Source organism: Haematobia irritans, chromosome 3 (genome assembly GCF_050003625.1).
Source record: "Haematobia irritans isolate KBUSLIRL chromosome 3, ASM5000362v1, whole genome shotgun sequence".
Classification (NCBI taxonomy): Eukaryota; Metazoa; Arthropoda; class Insecta; order Diptera; family Muscidae; genus Haematobia; species Haematobia irritans.
Window position 1 is genome coordinate 131,717,830 of NC_134399.1, and position 19,503 is coordinate 131,737,332.

The 19,503-nt window shown below is 26.3% G+C and overlaps 2 protein-coding genes across 2 annotated transcripts; one reads left to right on the plus strand and one right to left on the minus strand.

The window, feature by feature from the left end:
• The first annotated feature begins 1,264 nt into the window (after positions 1-1,264).
• Positions 1,265-3,474, plus strand: LOC142231566 (glycerophosphocholine phosphodiesterase GPCPD1-like). The gene has a single exon (XM_075302204.1). It carries the CDS (start codon positions 1,374-1,376, stop codon positions 3,438-3,440), a length of 2,067 nt encoding a protein of 688 aa, XP_075158319.1. The 5' UTR covers positions 1,265-1,373; the 3' UTR covers positions 3,441-3,474.
• A 4,773-nt stretch (positions 3,475-8,247) lies between these two features.
• Positions 8,248-18,774, minus strand: LOC142231189 (general odorant-binding protein 28a-like). The gene is made up of 6 exons (XM_075301808.1): positions 18,754-18,774; positions 17,808-17,885; positions 17,639-17,712; positions 9,597-9,775; positions 9,209-9,297; positions 8,248-8,582 (listed from the first exon to the last, which is right to left on the minus strand). Exons 1-6 carry the CDS (start codon positions 18,772-18,774, stop codon positions 8,373-8,375), a joined length of 651 nt encoding a protein of 216 aa, XP_075157923.1. The 3' UTR covers positions 8,248-8,372.
• Between the last annotated feature and the right edge of the window lie 729 nt (positions 18,775-19,503).

Genomic DNA, 19,503 nt, shown 5'->3' on the forward strand with positions numbered 1-19,503 from the left:
CTTCTTTATTAATTTGATTTTTAAATACAATTCATTTAATGAGATTTTAGCACAGTAGATATTACAACAAATGAAACTCTGGCTGGCAATATAAGCTATGTCATTTAAGATACATATTATTAAAGGCAAAAACAGGTTAAAGACTTTTATATGAAATTAAACAAAAGTCAAATATTGTTGAAAATTAACATGCATGCAGAAGATTATCTAATTCAATAACCTAAAACAAACATATATTTTCAATTTGATAATTTAATAGTAAAAAAAGAAATATTTTAATATACTCGCTCTACACAAGACCTTATCAAACAATAAGGGGAAGTTTCAATTTTGGAAAAATAATTTAAATTTAGCCTTTTGATGAAATCACAAATTTTCTCATATCCAGTTTCATTATGTTAAAATGTTATATCTATAGAATATTATGTCAAAATTTTATTTCTATAGAAAATTTTGTCAAATTCTTCAAAATTTTATTTCTATAGAAAATTTTGTCAAATTTGTATGTCTATAAAAAAGTTCGTCAAAATTTTATTTGTATAGAAAATGTTATCAAAATTTTGTATCTATAAAGCCTTTTGTCAATATTTTATTTCTATAGAAAATTTTGTTAAAATTTTATTTCTATAGAAAATTTTGTCAAAATGTTATTTCTATAGAAAATTTTGTCAATATATTTTTTCTATAGAAAATTGTATCAATATATTATTTCTACAGAAAATTTTGTAAAAATTTTATTTCTACATAAAAGAATGACAAAATTTTTATTTATATAGAAAATTTTATCTAAGTTTTATTTATATAGAAATTTTGTCAATATTTTATTTCTATAGAAAATTTTGTCAATATTTTATGTTAAAAAAAAATTGTAAAAATTTTATTTCTATAGAAAATTTTGTCAAAAATTTATTTCTATAGAAAATTTTGTCAAAATTTTATTTCTATAGAAAATTTTGTCAATATAATATTTGTACAGAAAATTTTGTCAATATTTTATTTCTATAGAAAATGTTGTCAAAATTTTATTTCTATAGAAAATTTTATATCTATAGAAAACTTTGTCAATATTTTATGCCTATAGAAAATTTTGTAAAAATTTTATTTCTATAGAAAATTTTGTCAATATTTTATTTCTACAGAAAATTTTGTCAATAGTTTATTTCTATAGAAAATTTTATCTAAGTTTTATTTGTATAGAAAATTTTGTCAACATTTTATTTTTATACAAAATTTTGTCATTATAAAAAACAACCTGAAGTTACTGGTAAATAATTTTTGTTTAATTTTCCAACATTTCCTTGTCAAATTTAATTCAATTATTAGATTTTCAAGAAAATTCTATAAAGATAGTTTTCTCGTTGCAAAATATTAAAATGCATCGTTGGTTTTTCGCCGATGAAGAGTTGATATATAAAAAACCACCAACGCCAGAGCCAACTCCAATATTACTCTCACCAAAAGCTTCGCTCATATCAGAAGTGCTAGAAAGTGAATGGAAATTTACCGTAAAATACAACGGAAACTTATGCTCCAATGAAACAGTGGCTCTCAGCGGTAATATTGAAATTTTGGGTAAATGGCAAATACAACAGTGTGTTTTATTAACAAAAATTGAAGACTCTTCCTTGCCTGGGCTATGGACTATTACCTTGAAGATACCTCGTAAAAATGATATTTATTATAGATATTTAGTATGTACCCTCAATGGTAATGGTCAACGTATTTTGCGCTTTTGGGAAACACATAAGAAAGGCCGCCTAATACACTCAGAAGATATACAAGAATTGGAGTGTATATCCTATGATAAATTTGGAGAGTACAATAAAGAATATAAAGTTGCTCGAGGATGGATTGGGCCGACTTCCAGTGTAGTGCAATTTAAATTCTATAGAAATCCATTTTGTTTAATTAGTCGAAATATGGATCAGTTGCCTTTGCTCTATGTAAAACTTAAACCAATTAGAATGGAAACTCGGAAAGATTGTCTTGAAGATAAAGAAAAAGAATTGAAGAATTCTCAAGAGTTCCAAGAAAATTATGTGAAATCTCCTAGTTTTGCTTTTTGTGAAATTGCTTCGTTGGGAAATCAAGAGTGTGCTAATTTGGAACCCCAACCCGAATATGGTTTACCATGTGGTCCCCAAGATTTTCTAATATTCCATTTGACATTGGATGATTTGTCAAATACTGGCTTTCTTTTTAATCTATACTCGTATCCCTTAAAAGCAGCCAAGGATGTACCACCCTATCATTTGGGCTATCAATATGTTTTTCCAAATCAATTGAAAGGTTCTGAAGGCCTGCTCAGGGTGAACATCATGTGTGCCACAAAACACCGTCCCATTGGTTCTATGACATTGGATTATTTACTCATTAAACCTTTACAAGGGCCCGAGTTTCTTTTAAAAGCAACCCACCAATATGATTGGAAGAGAAACCAACAACCCCTAGATATTGGTCATCGAGGATGTGGTAAAAGTTTTTGGTTAAAGGAAAATATTCTACGTGAGAATACTGTGAAATCATTCCAAACGGCTTTCGAGCATGGAGCTGATATGATTGAATTTGATGTTCATTTAACCGAAGATAAAGTTCCCATTGTCTATCATGATTTCCAAATTTCCATATCAAGAAAGAGAGAAAATTTTCCTCGAGAGGAATATGATATAATGCAATTGCATTTGGATGCCCATGAAATATCTGATCTCAAGCAGTATTGTAGAGTCCAAACATCGGGCCTAGTAACAATACCCGTAGCAAAATTCTCTTCACTACAATTGAATCATACAAAGATTTACGAGTTGCCCAAGGAAGACTATCATCATAGATCAACTCCATGCCCCGAAGACAATTCCTTAAATTTACCATTTGTTCAATTGGAATACCTGCTAAAGAATATGCCCTTAATGTTACCATTTAACATTGAAATCAAATGGCCTCGAAGGACCATAAATTACGGTTGGGAAGACAATTTCTCTCCAGTGATGGATAAAAATGAATATGTTGACCACATTTTGCAAATGGTTTTGAGATACGCTGGAACCAGACCTATTGTATTCTCTTCATTTGATGCTGATATTTGTTCCATGGTACGCCTTAAACAAAATCTCTATCCTGTTATGTTCATTTGTGATCTGAATACGGATGAAATGAAATATTTAGATCCACGTGGTGATACTTTTCAACTGGCTTCAAATTTCGTAGCAGCAATGGAATTGTTGGGAATTGAAGCCTATACGGAGGATATATTAAAATTTCCCGAGTATTTATCTAAAATACAAGAACGTAATCAAACACTTTTTGTTTGGGGTTCTAAGACACGTGATGAAAAATTTCGTAAATCTTTGAAAACAGCAGGAGTGGATGGAATTATATACGATCGCATTAATCATGTAGTGAAAGGCGATGATTTAAAACAAACTATATTTCTAATTGAATAGGAAATGGGAAATTAAAGAAAACAAAATTGTGAAATAGAGGCGTTTTTCAATAAATTTAGAATCGCAAAAGAATTTCAATTTTCCATATTCAAATTATGATGAAAAAATTAATTAACCTCAATGTTAACTTACACGAAATTTAATCAATCCACTGTGATACCACAGGTGATGAACTTCTCTCTTATCAATGAATGATGCCCAATTGTATGTTTTAGCTCAATGACAAGGGACCTCCTTTCTATATACAAAAAATTTAATTCATTGATTCAATCACAAATTTAATTGATGTCGATTGAAAAACTCAATCGATGTTTTTAATTGATTCAATTAATTATTTAGATAAACTTTTTAATTCAATCAGTTAAGCAAATAATTGAGTTTTGCAATCGACATTGATTAAATATTTTAATTAAATTGTAGTACAAAGATATTTATGAAGACTAAATTAAAAGTACAAAGATATTTATGAAGACTATTATATTTTTATCAAGTCTTATCAAATAATGGATGGAAAAGATCCAATGAATTGATTGATAATCATTTTATATTTCTAAATTAATTAATTAAGAAAAGTAACCGTGAAAAAAAGCTGGGATTCAGCTTAAACATGGACCCTGGACACCACTATTATTTATTGACCTATAGTACCAATGGTTATTCAACTTCAGACAAATCGGATACAAATTATGGTGACTCGCAGCCAACGAAGTAAAATCAGGAGATCGGTCTACATCGGAGCTTTGACATAATTTTCTATTGGAAAAAAATGTTAACAAAATATTCTATTGAAAAAAAAAAAATTGAAAAAAATTTTCTATAGAAATAAAATTTTAACTAAATTTTCTATAGAAATAAAATTTTTAAAAAATTATCTATAGCACTAAAATTTTGACAAAATTTTCAATAGAAATAAAATCTTGACAACATTTTCTATGGTAAATAAAATTTTGACAAAATATTCTATAGAAATAAAATTTTGACAAAATTTTCTATAGAAATATAATTGTGAGAATATTTTCTATAGAAATAAAATTTTGACAAAATTTTCTATAGAAATAAAATTCTGACAAATTTTTCAATTGCAAAAACAATTGATAAAAATTTCTATAGAAATAAAATTTCGACAAAATGAAATGTTGATAAAATTTCCTATAGAAATAAAATTTTGACAAAATTATCTGTAGAAATAAAATTTTGACAAAATTATCTAAAGAAATAAAATTTGGACAAAATTATCTATAGAAATAAAATTTTGATAAAATTATCTGTAGAAATAAAATTTTGACAAAATTTTTCTGTAGAAATATAATTTTGACAAAATTTTCTATAGAAATAAAATGTTGACAAAAGTTTCCATAGAATTAAAATTTTGACAAAATTTTCTCTAGAAATAAGATTTTAACAAAATTTTCTATAGAAATAAAATTTAACAACATTTGCTATAGAAATAAAATGTTGTCAACATGTGCTATAAAAATAAAATTTTGACAAAATTTTCTATAGAAATATAATTGTGACAATATTTTCTATAGAAATAAAATCTTGACCAAAGTTTCTATCAAAATAAAATTTTGACAAAATTTTCTATAGAAATAAAATTTTGACAAAATTTTCTATAGAAATAAAATTCTGCCAATTTTTTCAATTGAAGAAACAATTGATAAAAATTTCTATAGAAATAAAATTTTGACAAAATTATCTATAGAAATAAAATTTTGACAAAATTATCAATAGAAATAAAATTTTGACAAAATTTTCTATAGAAATAAAATTCTGACAAATTTTTCAATTGAAAAAAAAAACAATTGATAAAAATTTCAATAGAAATAACATTTTGACCAATTTTTCTATAGAAATAAAATTTTGACCAAATTTTTCTGTAGAAATATAATTTTGACAAAATTTTCTATAGAAATAAAATTCTGACAAATTTTTCAATTGAAAAAACAATTGATAAAAATTTCTATAGAAATAAAATTTTCACAACATTTGCTATAGAAATAAAATGTTGACAAAATTTTCTCTAGAAATAACATTTTGACAAAATTTTCTATAGAAATAAAACTTTGAAAAAATTTCCTATTGAAAAAAAATTTTGACAAAATTTTATATAGAAATAAAATTTTGACAAAATTATCTATAGAAATAAAATGTTGACAAGATTTTTTATAGAAATAAAATCATGATAAAATTTTCTATAGAAATAAAATCTTCAAAAAAATTTCTACAGAAAACAAAATTTTCTAAAAAAATAAAGTTTTGTCAAAATTTTCTATAGAAATATAATTTGGAAAAAAATGTCTATAGAAATAAAATTTTGATAAAATCTTTTATAGAATTAAAAAAAATTTTCTATAGAAATAAAATTTTGACAAATACAAATAAAATGTTGACAAAATTTCCTATAGAAATAAAATTTTGACAAAATTATCTATAGAAATAAAATTTTGACAAAATAAAATTTTGACAAAATTATCTTTAGAAATAAAATTTTGATAAAATTATCTGTAGAAATAAAATGTTGACAAAATTTTCTATAGAAATAAAATGTTGACCAAAGTTTCCATTGAAATAAAATTTTGACAAAATTTTCTATAGAAATATAATTCGTGACAATATTTTCTATAGAAATGAAATTTTGACAAAATTTTCTATAGAAATAAAATCTTGACCAAAGTTTCTATCAAAATAAAATTTTGACCAAATTTTCTATAGAAATAACGTTTTAACAAAATTTTCTATAGAAATAAAATTTTGACAACATTTGCTATAGAAATAAAATGTTGTCAACATTTGCTATAGAAATAAAATTTTGACAAAATTTTCTATAGAAATATAAGTGAGAATATTTTCTATAGAAATAAAATTTTGGCAATATTTTCTATAGAAATAAAATTCTGACAAATTTTTCAATTGCAAAAACAATTGATAAAAGTTTCTATAGAAATAAAATTTGGACAAAATGAAATGTTGACAAAATTTCCTATAGAAATAAAATTTTGACAAAATTATCTATAGAATTAAAATGTTGACAAAATTATCTATAGAAATAAAATTTTGACAAAATTATCTATAGAAATAAAATTTTGATAAAATTATCTGTAGAAATAAAATTTTGACAAAATTTTTCTGTAGAAATATAATTTTGACAAAATTTTCTATACAAATAAAATGTTGACAAAGGTTTCCATAGAAATAAAATTTTGACAAAATTTTCTATAGAAATAAGATTTTAACAAAATTTTCTATAGAAATACAATTTTGACAACATTTGCTATAGAAATAAAATGTTGTCAACATTTGCTATAAAAATAAAATTTTGACAAAATTTTCTATGGAAATATAATTGTGACAATATTTTCTATAGAAAAGAAATTTTGACAAAATTTTCTATAGAAATGAAATCTTGACCAAAGTTTCTATCAAAATAAAATTTTGACAAAATTTTCTATAGAAATAAAATTTTGACAAAATTTTCTATAGAAATAAAAATCTGCCAATTTTTTCAATTGAAAAAACAATTGATTAAAATTTCGACAAAATGAAATGTTGACAAAATTTCCTATAGAAATAAAATTTTGATAAAATTTTTTATAGAATTAAAATCTTGACAAGATTTTCTATAGAAATAAAATTTTGACAAATACATATAAAATGTTGACAAAATTTCCTATAGAAATAACATTTTGACAAAATTATGTATAGAAATAAAATTTTGACAAAATTATCTATAGAAATAAAATTTTGACCAATTTTCCTATAGAAATAAAATTTTGACCAAATTTTTCTGTAGAAATATAATTTTGACAAAATTTTCTATAGAAATAAAATTCTGAAAAATTTCTTAATTGAAAAAACAATTGATAAAAATAAAATTTTCACAACATTTGTTATAGAAATAAAATGTTGACAAAATTTTCTCTAGAAATAAAATTTTGACAAAATTTTCTATGTCCGTCCGTTTGTCTGTAAACACATGTTTGTAATCAAAGTCTAGGTCGCAATTTTAGTCCAATCGACTTCAAATCTGGCACAAGTTTGTGCTTAGAGTCAGAATGAAACCCTATTTGTTTTGGAAGAATTCGGTTTAGATTTAGATATAGCTTCCATATATATCTTTCGCTCTATATGCACTTATATGGCCTCTGAGGCCAGAGTTTTGTCCTCATTTGCTTCAAATTTTGCACAGGGAGTAGAATTGGTATTGCAGCTATGCATGCCAAATTTGGTAGGAATCGGTTCAGATTTATATGTAGCTCCCATATATATCTTTCTCCCGATTTTCACTCATATCACAACAGAGGTCAAAGTTGTACTCCGAGTTACGTAAAATTTTGCACAGCGAAGTTGCTTAATAATTACTTCGGTTTTAAATGTTTCCCATATTTTTTTACTAACATTGTGTTCCACCCCAGTGGATTAGCCGACTGAAAGACTACAGTTTTTGGAAGTCTACCAAATTTTGTCCAGATCGAGTCCGAATTAAATGTGTGTATAGGAGAACAAAAACTTTTATATATAGCACCCAACACATTTGACGGATTTGATATGGTATCGAAAATGTGGATCTACAAAGTGTTGCAGGGTATAATATAGTCTGCCCCGCCCGACTTTAGGCTTTTCTTACTTGTTTACTAATATATCAGATTAAAATTAAATTTATTTTTGCCTCAATTCATCAGGTGAATTTCAAAGGCTGCTTTTATATTTTTGGGCTAGTGAAGCTACCTTATAAATAAATGCAAAATACGAAACGTGCGTCAGCTGTTTAGACCAGTGTTGCCAAAATTAGGAAAAATGCATAACATAGAAAATAAATGATTTATTTTATTTTTATATTTTTTAAACAGTTTTCTAGTGGAGAGGGTGCTGCCCAAATAAAAAGTTTTCACCCGCTTCGGAAAATCTCTAGCAATCGAAGTAGTCTTCGTTTCAATATTGCGGTATACCCATAAGTTTCGATTGCTCTCGGAAACACCAATCATATTCAGCGGCAGCTTCACAATCATTTTCGGAAACTCGAATATCAGTGCATGCACGAATTAGATCATCGGCAATTTTCATTTTCTCTATATCCCCATTGGTGAGTCGTTGAGCTTCCAGCATAGCTACAGAAGGTACAAATTTACCCCTGGAATCCATCTGAAATAAAAAACAATGGATGTAATTTATTCAGAATTTACTATATGAGAGCACACATTAATTATGAGCACCCACACTGAAAAAATATTCACGTGAGGCCAACGATTTCATATCCTTAAAATACGAGTGCAGATTTTGCTTAGCATAGAAGACGCATCTTTCTGATATTATTTTTTCTCCTAACGTTCCGCTTTGCATACACAAGGTCATGGGTTCGATTCCTGCTTCGACCGAATACCAAAAAGTTTTTCAGCGTTGGATTATCCCTCCTCAGTGTTTCAAAGCTTCTCTAAGTGGTTTCACTGCAATGTGGAACGCCGTTCGGACTCGGCTATAAAAAGGAGGTCCCTTGAGGAGGTCATTGAGCTTAACATGGAATCGGGTAGCACTCAGTGATAAGAGAGAAGTTCACCACTGTGGTATCACAATGGACTGAATAGTCTAAGTGAGCGTGATACATCGGGCTGCCACCTAACCTAACTATACGACCTGTCGTGAATTGTTGAAATAAATTTGTTCTGAATATTCGAGCATTTCGCAATAAGAAAAATTTCCACACAAAAAGTGGTCACTTCAATTGGCAACACTTCGTTCCAGCTACCCTACAAATATAGATAATAACTTACCACATTATAAGTTTTCATTATGCAGGATCGTAAACATTTTGCAGCCGTATTTGTTGGTGGCATTCTATTCAATAAATTCTCCACGTCAGCTAGAAACAAAAAATAGTAGATATTTTTCAAAACTTGTCTTTTAGAGTTTTCAATTTAAAAAAAAATCAAATTTTAACTTTTGCAATTATTGAAAAGTCGACTTTTGACATATTGGTGAATTTCCATCACAAAAACATTCTTATTTCAGCACAAATTCGTAAAATTAAAATTAATCGATTTTGGTCACTATTTAGAAGACGACTATAGCCAACTTTAAAAGTCGATTAGTCAATTTTACTTTACAATTTTCAAACACACAAAAAAAGTCGATTGTAAAGTTTATAAAACTCAAATTTACCTGTTGTGGCCCCAACCTTTTTACGACACATTTCGCTATCCATTTGAAATTGTCTCAAGATAGCATCACGGCTTGCTATGGGATCACTCAATATAACTTCAATAAGTCCAAACAAAATGAGAAATTGAATTTTTGACATTTTATTTAATGATCTTCGCTGTATGACTTTAACATTGAAACTAAATGGAAAATTTAGTATAATCAAATTTTATATTTGTTACATGTAGCGTCTTCTCTATAGCTATTTTTAATATCTTCGTCTCCAATAATGCATGTAATTATAGGTTAGCCATAAAGAACATACCTTTATGTACTATATTACCGGTGTCACTGACCATTCTTTTGATGTTTGAACTAAGAAACCAGCGTTATTTATTTTCATTGTTGCCAATAAATTTTATTTCGCTAAAATTTTTGTCAAAATTTTAATCCAAAGAAAAATTTGTCAAAATTTAACTTCTACAGAAAATATTGTCAAAAATTGTATTTCTGAAGAATATTTTGTCAAAATTTTGTTTCCATAGAAAATTTTGTCAAAATTTTATTTCTATAGAAAATTTTGTCAAAATTTTATTTCTGTAGAAAATTTTCTAAAAAATAGTGAATAGGTCCATGTTTTGGTATAGCTCCGATATAGACCGATCTCCCGATTTTACTTCTATGGATCCTAGACAACATAATTTGTATCCGATTTGTCTGAAATTGAAAAACTGTAGGTACTATAGGTCAATAATCAAGGTTGGTGTCCATGTCTCATAATTTTATTTCTATAGAAAATTTTGTCAAAATTTTATTTCTATAGAAAATTTTGTCAAAATTTTATTTCTATAGAAAATTTTGTCAAAACTTTATTTCTATATAAAATTTTGTCCAACTTTTATTTTTTTGAAAATTTTATCAAAATTTTATTTCAATAGAAAATTTTGTCAACATTTTATTTCTATAGAAAATTTTGTCAAAATTTTATTTATATAAAGTTTTTTTATATAAAGAAAATTTTGTCAAAATTTTATTTCTATAGAAAATTTTGTCAAAATTTTATTTCTATAGAAAATTTTGACAAAATTTTATTTCTATGGAAAATTTTCTCAAAATTTTATTTCTATAGGAAATTTTGTCAAAATTTTATTTCTATAGAAAATTTTGTCAAAATTTTATTTCTATAGAAAATTTTGTCAAAATTTTATTTCTATCGACAATTTTGTCAACATTTTATTTCCATAGAAAATTTTGTCAACATTTTATTTCTACTGAAAATTTTGTCAAAATTTTATTTCTATAGAAAATTTTGTCAAAATTTTATTTATATAGAAAATTTTGTCAAAATTTTATTTCTATAGAAAATTTTGTCAAAATTTTATTTATATAGAAAATTTTGTCAACATTTTATTTCTATAGAAAATTTTGTCAAAATTTTATTTCTATGAAAATTTTGTCAAAATTTTATTTCTATAGAAAATTTTGTCAAAATGTTATTTCCATAGAAAATTTGGTCAAAATTTTATTTCTATAAAAAATTTGGTCAACATTTTATTTCCATAGAAAATTTTGTCAAAATTTTATTTCTATAGCAAATTTCGTGAACATTTTATTTCCATAGAAAATTTGGTCAAAATTTTATTTCTATAGAAAATTTGGTCAAAATTTTATTTCTATAGAAAATTTGGTCAAAATTTTATTTCTATAGAAAATTTTGTCAACATTTTATTTCTATGGAGAAATTTGTCAACATTTTATTTCTATAGAAATTTTTGTCAAAATTTTATTTCTATATAAAATTTTGTTAAAATTTTATTTCTATCAAAAATTTTATTTCTGTAGAAAATTTTTTTAAATTTTATTTTTTAGAAAATTTTGTTTCTATAGAATATTTTGTCAAAATCTTATTTCTACAGAAAATTTTGTCAAAATTTTATTTTTATAGAAAATTTTGTCAAAATTTTATTTATATAGAAAATTTTGTCAAAATTTTATTTCTATAGAAAATTTTGTCAAAATTTTATTTATATAGAAAATTTTGTCAACATTTTATTTCTATAGAAAATTTTGTCAAAATTTTATTTCTATGAAAATTTTGTCAAAATTTTATTTCTATAGAAAATTTTGTCAAAATGTTATTTCCATAGAAAATTTGGTCAAAATTTTATTTCTATAAAAAATTTGGTCAACATTTTATTTCCATAGAAAATTTTGTCAAAATTTTATTTCTATAGCAAATTTCGTGAACATTTTATTTCCATAGAAAATTTGGTCAAAATTTTATTTCTATAGAAAATTTGGTCAAAATTTTATTTCTATAGAAAATTTGGTCAAAATTTTATTTCTATAGAAAATTTTGTCAACATTTTATTTCTATGGAGAAATTTGTCAACATTTTATTTCTATAGACATTTTTGTCAACATTTTATTTCTATATAAAATTTTGTTAAAATTTTATTTCTGTAGAAAATTTTTTTAAATTTTATTTTTTTAGAAAATTTTGTTTCTATAGAATATTTTGTCAAAATCTTATTTCTACAGAAAATTTTGTTAAAATTTAATCTATAGAAAATTTTGTTAGAATTTTATATCTATAGAAAATGTTGTCAAAATTTTGTTTCTATAGGCAATTTTGTCAAAATTTTATTTCTGAAGAAAATTTTGTCAACATTTTATTTCTGTAGAAAATGTTGTCAACATTTTATTTCTATAGAAAATTTTGTCAAAATTTTATTTCTATAGAAAATGTTGTCAACATTTTATTTCTATAGAAAATTTTATTTTTAACGTTATCAAAATTTTACATAAATATAAATGTGTCAAAATTTTATTTCTATAGAAAATTTTATCAAAACTATATTTCTACAGCAATTTTTTTAGAAATTTTATTTGAATAGAAAATTTTTGTCAAATGTTGTTTTCTATAGAAAATTTTGTCAAAATTTTATTTCTATAGAAAATTCTGTAAAAATTTTATTTCTACAGAAAATTTCCTCAAAATATTCTTTCTATTGAAAATTTTCTCAAAATTTTATTTCTACAGAAAATTTCCTCAAAATATTATTTGTATTGAAAATTTTGTCAAAACTTTATTTCTATGGAAAATTTTGTCAAAATTTTAGGTTAGGTGGCAGCCCGATGTATCAGGCTCACATAGACTATTCAGTCCATTGTGATACCACATTGATGAACTTCTCCCTTATCACTGAGTGCTGCCCGATTCCATGTTTAGCTCAATGACAAGGGACCTCCTTTTTATAGCCGAGTCCGAACAGCGTTCCACATTGCAGTGAAACCACTTAGAGAAGCTTTGAAACACTCGGAAATGTCACCAGCATTACAGAGGTGGGATAATCCACCCCTGAAAAACTTTTTGGTGTTCGGTCGAAGCAGGAATCGAACCCACGACCCTGTGTATGCATGGCGGGCATACTAACCATTGCACCACGGTGGCTCCATTGTTGGTAGAATTCTACGAACCGTGGCAACCGTGAACCTGACCACCAGACACGGATTAACCTTATAAAGCCATTTAAAATATAACATCATTCCTTAACCTTTTAGATTTGAAAATTATCAGACATATCGGATTAAATGAAAGTAATATAAATATATACCGCTTAATTTTCTTAAATTTGGACATAGTCTGAGATTTAGGTTATTTTTTTCTTATCTTCAAATGCTTAGGTTTACATATTCAGTAGGAGGGTTTCGGGTATGATAAAGTCTATAGAAAATTTTATTTCTATAGAAAATTTTGTCAAAATTTTATTTCTATAGAAAATGTTGTCAAAATTTTATTTCTGTAGAAAATTTTCTAAAAAATAGTGAATAGGTCCATGTTTTGGTATAGCTCCGATATAGACCGATCTCCCGATTTTACTTCTATGGATCCTAGACAACATAATTTGTATCCGATTTGTCTGAAATTGAAAAACTGTAGGTACTATAGGTCAATAATCAAGGTTGGTGTCCATGTCTTATAATTTTATTTCTATAGAAAATTTTGTCAAAACTTTATTTCTATATAAAATTTTGTCCAACTTTTATTTTTTTTGAAAATTTTATCAAAATTTTATTCCAATAGAAAATTTTGTCAACATTTTATTTCTATAGAAAATTTTGTCAAAATTTTATTTCTATAGAAAATTTTGTAAAATTTTATTTCTATAGAAATTTTTGTCAAAATTTTATTTATATAAAGTTTTTTTGTATAAAGAAAATTTTGTCAAAATTTTATTTCTATAGAAAATTTTGTCAAAATTTTATTTCTATGGAAAATTTTCTCAAAATTTTATTTCTATAGAAAATTTTGTCAAAATTTTATTTCTATAGAAAATTTTGTCAAAATTTTATTTCTATAGAAAATTTTGTCAAAATTTTATTTCTATCGACAATTTTGTCAACATTTTATTTCCATAGAAAATTTTGTCAACATTTTATTTCTACTGAAAATTTTGTCAAAATTTTATTTCTATAGAAAATTTTGTCAAAATTTTATTTATATAGAAAATTTTGTCAAAATGTTATTTCCATAGAAAATTTGGTCAAAATTTTATTTCTATAAAAAATTTGGTCAACATTTTATTTCTATAGAAAATGTTGTCAATATTGTATTTCTAAAGAAAATTTTGTCAAAATTTTATTTCTATAAAAAATTTGGTCAACATTTTATTTCTATAGAAAATTTTGTCAATATTGTATTTCTAAAGAAAATTTTGTCAAAATTTTATTTCCATAGAAAATTTTGTCAAAATTTTATTTCTATAGCAAATTTCGTGAACATTTTATTTCCATAGAAAATTTTGTCAAAATTTTATTTCTATAGAAAATATGGTCAAAATTTTATTTCTATAGAAAATTTGGTCAAAATTTTATTTCTATAGAAAATTTTGTCAACATTTTATTTCTATGGAGAAATTTGCCAACATTTTATTTCTATAGAAATTTTTGGCAAAATTTTATTTCTATATAAAATTTTGTTAAAATTTTATTTCTATCAAAAATTTTATTTCTGGAGAAAATTTTTTTAAATTTTATTTTTTTAGAAAATTTTGCCAAAATTTTGTTTCTATAGAATATTTTGTCAAAATCTTATTTCTACAGAAAATTTTGTCAAAATTTAATCTATAGAAAATTTTGTTAGAATTTTATTTCTATAGAAAATGTTGTCAAAATTTTATTTCTATAGACAATTTTGTCAAAATTTTATTTCTGAAGAAAATTTTGTCAACATTTTATTTCTATAGAAAATGTTGTCAACATTTTATTTCTATAGAAAATTTTGTCAAAATTTTATTTCTATAGAAAATGTTGTCAACATTTTATTTCTATAGAAAATTTTATTTTTAACGTTATCAAAATTTTATATAAATATAAATGTGTCAAAATTTTATTTCTATAGAAAATTTTATCAAAACTATATTTCTACAGCAATTTTTTTAGAAATTTTATTTGAATAGAAAATTTTTGTCAAATGTTGTTTTCTATAGAAAATTTTGTCAAAATTTTATTTCTATAGAAAATTCTGTAAAAATTTTATTTCTACAGAAAATTTCCTCAAAATATTCTTTCTATTGAAAATTTTCTCAAAATTTTATTTCTACAGAAAATTTCCTCAAAATATTATTTGTATTGAAAATTTTGTCAAAACTTTATTTCTATGGAAAATTTTGTCAAAATTTTAGGTTAGGTTAGGTGGCAGCCCGATGTATCAGGCTCACATAGACTATTCAGTCCATTGTGATACCACATTGGTGAATTTCTCCCTTATCACTGAGTGCTGCCCGATTCCATGTTAAGCTCAATGACAAGGGACCTCCTTTTTATAGCCGAGTCCGAACAGCGTTCCACATTGCAGTGAAACCACTTAGAGAAGCTTTGAAACACTCGGAAATGTCACCAGCATTACAGAGGTGGGATAATCCACCCCTGAAAAACTTTTTGGTGTTCGGTCGAAGCAGGAATCGAACCCACGACCCTGTGTATGTAAGGCGGGCATACCAACCATTGCACCACGGTGGCTCCATTGTTGGTAGAATTCTACAAACTGTGGCAACCGTGAACCTGACCACCAGACACGGATTAACCTTATAAAGCCATTTAAAATATAACATCATTCCTTAACCTTTTAGATTTGAAAATTATCAGACATATCGGATTAAATGAAAGTAATATAAATATATACCGCTTAATTTTCTTAAATTTAGACATAGTCTGAGATTTAGGTTATTTTTTTCTTATCCTCAAATGCTTAGGTTTATTAATTCAGTAGGAGGGCTTAGGGTATGATAAAGTCGGTCCCACCCGACTCTCTAATTTACTCATTTGTTTCGCAAAAAAAAAAAAATAGACAAAATTTTACATCAATTTACCGATTAGCTTTGTCTGCGTATGCATCGCTAGAAGTGAGCTATTGTTTCATATGAATTTAGTTTCTACACACAGAAAACAAATTTGTTGTGGCAACCAATTTTTTTGCCAACCAAATTATTTGGTTCCGTCTACTATCAGAATTTAACCCACATTATTTGTTGCTACAACCAATTGAAATTGGGTATCACAACCATTCCATTTTGTTGTTAGTTAGGACAACCAACAATTGTCTGGCATAGCAGTTTGTTAGATTATTGGAACAACCAATATATTACAATTTACTTTACACCAAAAATTAAATGCAATAAATTTTTCGTCAATATATTTATTGTTTATTTGCAACTAATTATATAATTCTTGAAATAAATTTACCCACGGTTTGTACCCTGTACCACTCTTTGGTCAGACGATAATAATTTCAATTTGCGTGCCTACATGAATTATTAGTTCTTGGTTCCAGGTTGTACACACAGAAAACAAATTGTTTGGAAATCAGTTGTACTAACGAAAATTGTACACTCAGAATTAAATATCAGTTTAGCTGATCTATTTCCTGCAATCACAAGCGTTTGTCTGTCTTTAACATCATTTGATTATAATTTCAATAGATTTTCGTTTGTAATTACAAACAAATGGTTGTAGCAACTAATTGCCTCTCTTTTGAAAAAAAATTATTTGAATTCGATAGATATGACCTACCTTAAATAAATTTCGTAACTGTCATTTAGTAGTTCTAACTGATATTTGGTATTCTCAGCCGAATGCCGAATGATGAATACTCAAATGTCATTTTTATTTTAACAAATTATTTACTATCAAAGGAAGGCATATTTTTGTAGGCTGCAAATTGGTTTAAAAAAGAAACGCATATATGTATATTGTATGTAGGATAGGAATGACAATATTAGCTGTGGTTTTTAACTTTTCATTGAATCTGCCGTTTTGTATCTGGTAATAGCTGTGGGCCATTTTTGATGTGAATTGATATTGTGGGTAAGTTTTAGAAGTAGTTTTATAAACTCTAGCAGTGATACCTATATCCCATAACTTTCTAATTTTATCTCTTAATTTCTTAAGCTATGCAGCACACCTTGGACAAAAAAATCAACCCTGGTTAACCAGCGATATATGTTAGTCCTGGACGAATATTCAATTATTGATATCCATAAAAAGCACAATATATTTTTGATGCTGTCGAAGTCAGGTATATAATGTCCGAGAAAATAAGAGGGTTGCGGCAACCATGCTATATGTTCACCGTCAAAAAATTTTGTTTTGCTCTGAGAATCTGGGTGTGGATACATTTTGATGCAATAAGTAGAGATTCTAGACAAAAAATTGTATGTACATTAGCGTATTTGGATTTATTTGTACCACTATACCTATATGTAAATAAACTAAAATATAATATTTCACTGTGAAGTAATTGATTTTAAATATATTTTTAATTTGGTCATGAGTATTATTTAGGTTGGGCAACACAACCGAATGATGAAGGTAGTCACAACCAATATCGTCGGCAGACCCAACCAACACCATATGTGGTATTAGTTGTGTCGACCGAATCAGTCGGGTGACACAACTGCCAACTGGTAGTTGCTACAACTGCCAAAAGGAGGTTGGCAATAAATTCGATTGTCACAACCAATCTGTATTCTCTGTGTATTCACTCATCGGTTTTGATTCACATCCTGAGTTGACTGGCTTTAGCTGGCCGTATATTTGTTTCTCGTAAGACAGAAGTCGCATTTCTCCATCTATTCTAATGAAGTTCGGAACAAGGATCCAATTTTGGGGTTGTTCCTATAACTAAGAACCATGAACATTTTATAACAATTTCTCCCGTCGTACACTTACCTGTATTTTCATTTGCAAATATTTGTGTTTTCTAGAATAATTTGCTCCAACTAAAGAAAGTGGTCTTGTTGACTGTTCCTATTATCAAATTTCGGTTTTTTTACCGGCCATTACATGATGGGTGAACTGAAATTCAATAAATTGTTCATATTACAGACATTTTGAATAATTCTTTTACCTTGCCTTTATTGGTGTCCGAATTTGAGGTACGAAAGCGTTAATCATCTTGGCGTTGCTTAAAAGTTGGACTCTCTCACAAAGTCAGAGTTAGGCTGTTTGGCTTTAACACTAACTTTTTGATGAGCATTACCTTTGGTATAGGAAGGACCATCTAACGAATTGACCTTCAATCCTTTTAATAAAGTTGGTCATAACTGTGCGCAAGCTCCTGGATTTTCCATAATTTCCCAACTTTCTCAAGCAATAAACTATTGGGAATTTTCCTTGCCTTCAATAAATATTCGAGACATGACACTTTTTCCAAATAAATGTTGCAGCAACATGTCCCACTAACAACTACCAAATTTATTATCACAACCAATTTTTTTATAGTACAAACTTTCTGTCGGTTTCCGAGACAATTTTAAAAAATAAATCTGGTAACACAACAGTACGGAACAGAATGAAAATTGATTTTCATTAATAGATTTATAACGACCAATATTTGGTCGTGAGTACTAGGATTTGATTGTATTGATATTTTATTGGTTATACCAAATATTAAATAAAAGAAATAACTGACATATGGTTCATACAACTAAAACTAATGGGCCTCAACTATCTTTTTATTGTCGTGATCGAATTTCAACCAAACCTTTCTCTGGGTGTATTAGCCATATAAAATTATTTGTTTATTTTTCATAGAAATATTTCTAAAATAAATAACAATATGAATAAAATTTCCATAGAAATCTCCATAGTTATTCCAGTATCCTAAATATTTTACCTCGCTATCGTAGTGGGTCATTTTGCGATCAGACTTGAACGACTATGTAGAAAAAATATAGCGGCATTTCTTTACTATAATTTTTTTTTTTTTATTAGACAAATCCATGCCAGCGATAAGAATGAGTCGGTGCGATTCATGCAACTGACCCAGTTAGCTTAATTTATCTGAAATACATTTTTTTGCAATTGTTGTTATTTTTTTCTACAATGATTTGTACGAGTTCTATTGAAAAAATTTAGAGTACTGGGGCTTTAGGGCGCCTAACAAATCCAGGCCATTTGAAAAGTAGAAAAAAAACGAATAGAAACACAAATCATATAAACTAGGCGTTCTTTTGATCCATAAATGAAAAGTGATGAACGCTCAAAAAAAAAAAAAAAACTATCAGCAAATAAAATTGTAAACAATTATTTAAATATAGAATTAGAATAAACAACAATAACAGCTATGACATCGAGAGCTCTAAGAAATCAACAATAATAGCATTAACAATAATTGTAATAAATCACAAATTTTTCATTCAACTGCCTTTTCCAAAGTTCAGTCAGTCTTCGAACACACACATTATCGGTCTTAGAAATATGACCGAGTTTTTTTTTCTATACGGAATTCCCTCGGCGAATAATGGACAATGTACAATATGCAATTGAGGTATCTATCCCCATCCATCAGTAAATCTTAATTGCCTGCTGTCTGGTGCTCTATCAATATGCCAAACGTTCACAAAATATATACATATACATAGAT